We start from the raw sequence: 6,525 nt of genomic DNA, 5'->3' as shown, positions 1-6,525 counted from the left end.
ATAAACTATATTATTGGGAATCATTTGGGTAACATTCTGGAACTTTAAAATTTCAGAACGTAAAGAATTAGAGTAAATTTGGGTACTTGTTAGTCAAAAACTCTTTCATTTACAGGTTTATTTGTCCGGTGGTATTCGCTGAACTTAAAGAGATCTATCACGAGACTAAGACTCGTCGGAAAATATATTTTGCCCGATAAAGGTAGTTCCTTGACAACAATATAAAGTATCAGTATGCGTCGGAAGTAGTACTTGAATACATAAAACTCCTGTACTTTTTGAACTACAGTCGCACTTCTATTTCATTTTCCGATTTTTTTTCCCATTCTTCCATTTTGCAAATTTTTTCTCAAGGAACATTGGAAGTTTTTACGTAAAATAACTTCTAAATAGTGAAGTGAATTTCTTATTTAACGAACTTTTCTTTGAGATCCACTTTCCCTATTTCCCAAAATATTTCTGAACATTTCAAACTTGTTAACGCATTTTATGGAGGATATTAATAATTCAAATCCACTTAACTTTTAGAGAACGCACTATAATCCTTTTCCCTTTTTGTTTGCATTTCGAAAGAAAAACTCAGACAAAATTAGCGGATTCATGAGTAGCAATTAAATTTAAGAACGCATGTGGTATTGTATGTTTAAAATTAATTTTAAATTAAATGCAGCTATAATTTTACACATAAATTTAGCTTTTTTTAAGTCGAAAATGTATGTATCTTGATAGTGTAACACTGTATAATGTTTTGCTCTATTCTTGCTTTCCATGCAGATTTCTTTTATGTTTAAGATTTATAAAACAAATATATACACTAGTTTACAAGATAGAGGTGTATCAATCACTATTTTAATTATGTCTAGTGTTGATGAAATTAAAACCTGTTTTGTGTTTAAGTATTTTAAAAGTTTATTTTCTATTTAACGAATTTTCCATACAACGAACTTGTTATCGGATTTAGCGGCTTCGTTAAATAAAGGTGAGACAGTGTTTTGTCCATTGACGTGTCTCATTCAATCCATCATAAGAAATTGTACAGAAAAATTGCTTCACTTGTTTAGGCAGGGACCGATCAAGGCAAATTCAGGCCCTCCAGATTTTTTGGGCTCTTTACAGAATGTTTGAAATTAAATTGCTGAAGAGTAGTCCAAGCAATTAAAAAAGAATCTATTAAAGTCCATGATTCAAGAGAAACATTCTAAAAAATTTTAAAAGCAGACAATTGAAGATTTTTTTTCAAGAGAAAGTTAACGCATCTATGTATTAATACAAAATATGTTATGTCAAAATAAAAATAGTTTGGTGACCACAAGCAATTGATTTTAGGGATTTTTGCTAAAAGTCACTGATTCGCTGAATTATTTTTATTGTAAGCTGTATTTATTTTTTATTTAGTATTTAAACCAACACAAAGCTAGCTCACCTTTCATTAGATATAAATACAAGTTCAGCACGTATTCTAAGATATTAAGGCTGTTAATTATAATTTTTATTAAATACTTTTCAACACGTAAAAAATATCCAAAAGAGCCAAAATATAGATAATGCTCATAGATAATTAAAAACTCATTTAAATAATAGTTTATTCAGATGTAACACATTTTAAAAAATTAAAATTCATATTTCATGAAAAAGTTACTCAAAATATTCATACATTTAAAAGTTTTCAATACAATGAATTTCTTTAAAAAAAAACTTTTTTTTAAAAAAAAAACATTTTTTTCAGCAATTTCGAGAATTTCAAAATCCTATTCTATAGTAATATCTGATTCAACTTATTACATACAATTTTAAATAAAATTACTATAAAACATTTTGTGGCCACTAACAAGAACTTTTGCTGCGTCACTAAGCTGCAATTATTCATTAGTTAAACGAACACAAAGCTAGCCCATCTTACTTTCGAATCTGATTTGCGCAATTTTTACGTGAGTTTCGTCATATCACGATATAAAAAAAATTTAAAATAAAGAAAATCTATTTTTTTTTTCTTTTTTTTAGAAAAAATGTTTCTTATAGTATTTAAAAGAAATAGTAATGTTGATTACATTTTACTAATTTTCGTGACCCCTTAGAAATTTTGGGACCTAGGCCCATGCCGACTAGGCAATAATAAGGCAATGTGTTTAGGTGAGATTCGTAAATACTTATAGTACAATTTTATACTTAAAACGCTTATAACTTCTAAACTATTAGTATGATAGTTTCGACATTGATTTCATTCTATTCAGGGAGAAAAATACAATGGAAAATGCGTCACTTGCCGTAGTTTTGTATTTCAGGTGATTCACTGACTATATAGGAGGTCTGTTAGGAAAAAAACATTGGTCATTTGGTGATGGGATACTGTAAATACAGAACTTTCTTTTTCGTGTCCGCGTGATTGAAATAATTATAACACAATATCAAATTAGTTAAAACCATGTAAGAACTTAAAAATCGAATTAAAATGTGTAAAAAAATATTCTTAGTAGAAAGATATTTTTTTCATGTTTGCTTCGTGGTGCCCCCTTTACCTCTGCCCTACGCACGTGCTTAGTATGCTTAATGGTTAATCCGGCCTTGGCCACGCACCAAATGTATAAAATGTAGATATGCATCCTTAGAAACTATATTGAATGAAAATTAAAAATAAATAAAAAAATGGTGTTTAAAATTTTGTCTAAGAATTCAGTCTTGGGTTAACATACATATATATACAGATACATTTTAAATTCTTACTTCGCAAACTGATGATTTTTCTCATGGCAAAGTGTAACAAATCCATCATCTTTGTACATGTGTCTCAGATCACTCTTGCATCCCACCACTACAATTGGCACTTGAGGACAGTATTGGCGAATCTCTGGAAACCATTTTGTTTTACAATGCTTGAAAGATTGGGGACTGGATATGGAAAAGCATAGCAGAACAATATCAGCCCTAAATTTCAAACAGAATTTTTTTAAAAATTCAATGAAGGCATATTGTGTAACGTAATCACTGCTCTTAAAGCTGTTTCTTGAATGGTCTCTCGTTATACTCGTTAGAGGATAACATACTGTTTTTATAACTGTTGTGAGTTTGTAGCAGTTATTTATGACAGATAGATTTAGTTTTGCTGATCTTAAGCCAGCCTTCTCTATGCTAGCAATGAAAATAATACAACTTGTCAATAAGAAAAATATTATTATTATTATTTATTTTTTTTGAAATGAAAAGCGTTTGTGATCTTGTGATCTGGTATTTTAATATTTGAAAAGTTACTCCTGCATTATATGGACCCATAAAATGTGATATTGCCGCATCACACTTACTTCAAATTTCTACAGCTTAACTTTATCAAATTAGTTTTCCCATAGAAATGTAAACTTCCTTGTTAAAGTCAACTTAGTTTTCTCAGTAATATTTAATCTAATTGCGTTGGCATTTAAACCATTTAATTGGTTTCATTGATTTTCTGATATAGACATTTTTGATTAACTGTGGCGAAGCAAAAGTTACTCTGATTCCGGCGTGTCTGCTAGCTGTAGCCTCTATTCTTTCAGCATTTTTTTTTTTAAATTTTTAGGTTTTCGTCTCCCCAATTGTATGTCAGGAATTGGAAGATATTTTGGATATCTAAAAGGTTAAAATATTAATTCAGAAATTCTCGTAAGTATATTCCCAAATATATTCCTTTAAGTATATTCCTTTATATTCCCAAATTTGAATATTGACAATTATTTAAGACATACAGTATAGGAAACAGCACGTGATGTACAGTATAGGAAACGTTTTGCCATTCTAAAGCCCAGATAACTTAGGACAGAATATAGCTTTGCTTCGAACTGAAGGCATTTGCTATGTTTTGTTTTTGCTAGGTGCCAGAGTTTCGAAAAAACATCTTTAAGAAATAATTTTAGTTACCTTCCATAAGCAAATTTCCGGTCTTTTTCATGATCTCCAAATGTGTCCCATAAACGCAGTGAAACATTGACTCCGTCCACACTCATCCAAGATCTTTTAAGAACCTAAAAACATTCTGTGTTAACGCAAATAAACTTTCCAGAGACTCAAAAGTAGATAAAACACTCAACCAGCGAAGCTGAAGCGTTGCGTGTATATTTAGGTAAATTAGGAAAATGCTTGGAAAACATTGTATTAAATAATAATAATCGTATTTTCTAATTTTAATATTTACTGTGTTGCTGATGCGATTAAAGAAAACATGAAGGCCTTAGGCTGCTATGTCGAAGGGGGTCAAGTTCTGTTGATTATAATTTTAACACTGTTTTTCGAAGCTCAGTCGCCAAACAAAATAAAATAGCCATAGTATAAGTACACTTGAAGCAATGCGATGATTTCGAACTATATATATAATCTTGCTGTGAGGAATTGTCTGGGCTTTAGAACGGGCGAATAACTTAAATATTTTAAAAGTTATTACACATTTTTGAAAATCGCTAATTTGGCACATTTTTCACTTAGATGAAAATTATCAAAAACACTGCCCTATTCTCAGTTTTTTCAAATTTTTATGAGCCCAGGTAATGCTGCATTGGAGTAAGCTTTTAAATATTAAAAAATCAGACCACAAACGCTTTTCATTTTCGCAAAACTGTGGCGTTTCTCCATATTGATGTTTGCGCCATTTTAAAAATAACCGTAGACAGCGCTGGCTATCATGAGTAACTGCTACAAACTCAAAGCAGCTGTAAAAATAGCATATTATTCGTAAAAAGCATCATTTCAAATTACGACGGGGACCACTTGTATCAGTCTGCGTAGGGACCGAGGGTGTCCTCGTTAAACTGTGCTACCGTAAAGTGCTCGACTTCGCGCGCAGGTCATCGGGCTACCGAAGCGGAGGTGCCATCCCCTCTGGGGATAAAAATTGTGATGGCATGTCTTCGGATCATCCTCAGGGATGTTTCCCAGACAGTCGCAAATAGCCCATTGTGCAGCTCTAGTGCGACGTAAATTAACAACAACAACAAATTACGACTGAGCCTTCGAAAAACAGCCTTAAATAGTCGACCATGGGTTACAAACTCAGGGGTTCCATTAGCAAAGGAGAGTTGTTAAAAGTGTACTCATAATTAGGAAGTCCCGCAGTGGTCTGATCAATAGGACTCGGTTCCCAGCCTGATCACCGAAGTCAAGCATCACTGGCTGCGGTCAGTGTGCGGGTGGGTGACCACTTGGATTAGTGTGCGTAGGGACCGAGAATGTGCGGTATCGATCCTCGTTAAACTGTTCTACCGTAAAGTTCTCGACTTCGCGTGCAGGTCGTCGGGCTACCGAAGCGGAGGTGCCATCCCCTCTGCAGGGGATCAAAATTGTGATGGCATGTCTTCGGATCATCCTCAGGGATGTTTCCCAGACAGTCGCCAATAGCCCATTGTGCACGTAAATGAACAACCCTAGTGCGACGTAAATGAACAACAACATAATTAGGAAACATCGGAAATTTATTAACAGAAAACTAGGTAGTTGATCGTTTCTTTCTTTGTTTTCACTTTTGAACTTCTTTAAAAAGGATTACTTCGTTTCTTTAACTTTTCTCAAACTATTAAATTTGAAATAATTTATTTACAATTATATATGTACTACATATAAATTAAATATGCGAAATTTGATAGGTACAATCAAATTTGTCCTTTCCTTTATATTTATGATTATCGAGTAGTTGATCAAGTCACATCATGTTTTGACTAAATAATATGATTATCGAAAATGAGCGCTACTTCTAAGTTTATGACCAATTGTCATAAATTCATGCACAGGTGCTTGCTTGTATACTTGACAGANTATGATTATCGAGTAGTTGGTCAAGTCACATCATGTTTTGACTAAATAATATGACTATCGAAAATGAGCACTTCTTCTAAGTTTATGACCAATTGTCATAAATTCATGCACAGGTGCTTGCTTGTATACTTGACAGAAAATCAGCTGTCCAATTTTCATATAGAAATTTGAATTAAATACTTATATTTTAATTTTTTAATATTTTGAATTGTCTGTTCGCTTTTTTTAATGATTACATTTCATAACAGTCGTTGAACAGCCGAATAAATTTTGGGTTTACGACTACTAATGCTCAACTCCGCAGCCATGTAATTTTGAACCCAATCCAGAAACAACACAAGACAGACAATGAAACTCCTGGATCAAGTATTGGGAGAAATTTGCCTTCGTGGAGGACTTACCAGCATTTGCGTTACATGAAGAGGAAAATCACGAAAACCTCCTATGGTTAGCCTGATTGCAAGGGGACTCTAACCAATGATCCGTCTACTACTGAGGATATTTTACGTCAGCACTGTGGTTTTTCGTGGGTCAATATCTGATTTGCGGGTTATATGTTCGATCCCGCTGACTTAGGACAATATAATGGTACGCCGTATTATTGATAAAAGCATGTTTGGCTTTAAAAAGCACCCTGATTTCCATAAGGTAAGGAGATGTTTCTGTGTAATGTTGTTGTAAAGAAGTGAGAATTCCAAAATACATATCTTGAAGAAATACTAAGGAACAGCTGGATGTGAAAATGGTGACTTT

General features: G+C 32.8%; 1 protein-coding gene across 1 annotated transcript in view; it reads right to left on the bottom strand.

Annotated features, from left to right (window-relative positions):
- Positions 1-2,721: 2,721 nt before the first annotated feature.
- LOC107452974 (rho-related BTB domain-containing protein 2) overlaps positions 2,722-6,525 on the bottom strand; it is a gene marked incomplete at its 3' end in the record, with an annotated part of 38,798 nt that continues 34,994 nt past the window's right edge. Inside the window, 2 exon segments of the mRNA XM_043051425.1 lie at positions 2,722-2,922; positions 3,889-3,992. Of these exon segments, the coding sequence (XP_042907359.1) occupies positions 2,722-2,922; positions 3,889-3,992 (305 nt within the window).

This window comes from Parasteatoda tepidariorum, chromosome X1 (genome assembly GCF_043381705.1).
Source record: "Parasteatoda tepidariorum isolate YZ-2023 chromosome X1, CAS_Ptep_4.0, whole genome shotgun sequence".
Taxonomy (NCBI): Eukaryota; Metazoa; Arthropoda; class Arachnida; order Araneae; family Theridiidae; genus Parasteatoda; species Parasteatoda tepidariorum.
This window is presented reverse-complemented; position numbering and strand designations above follow the sequence as displayed.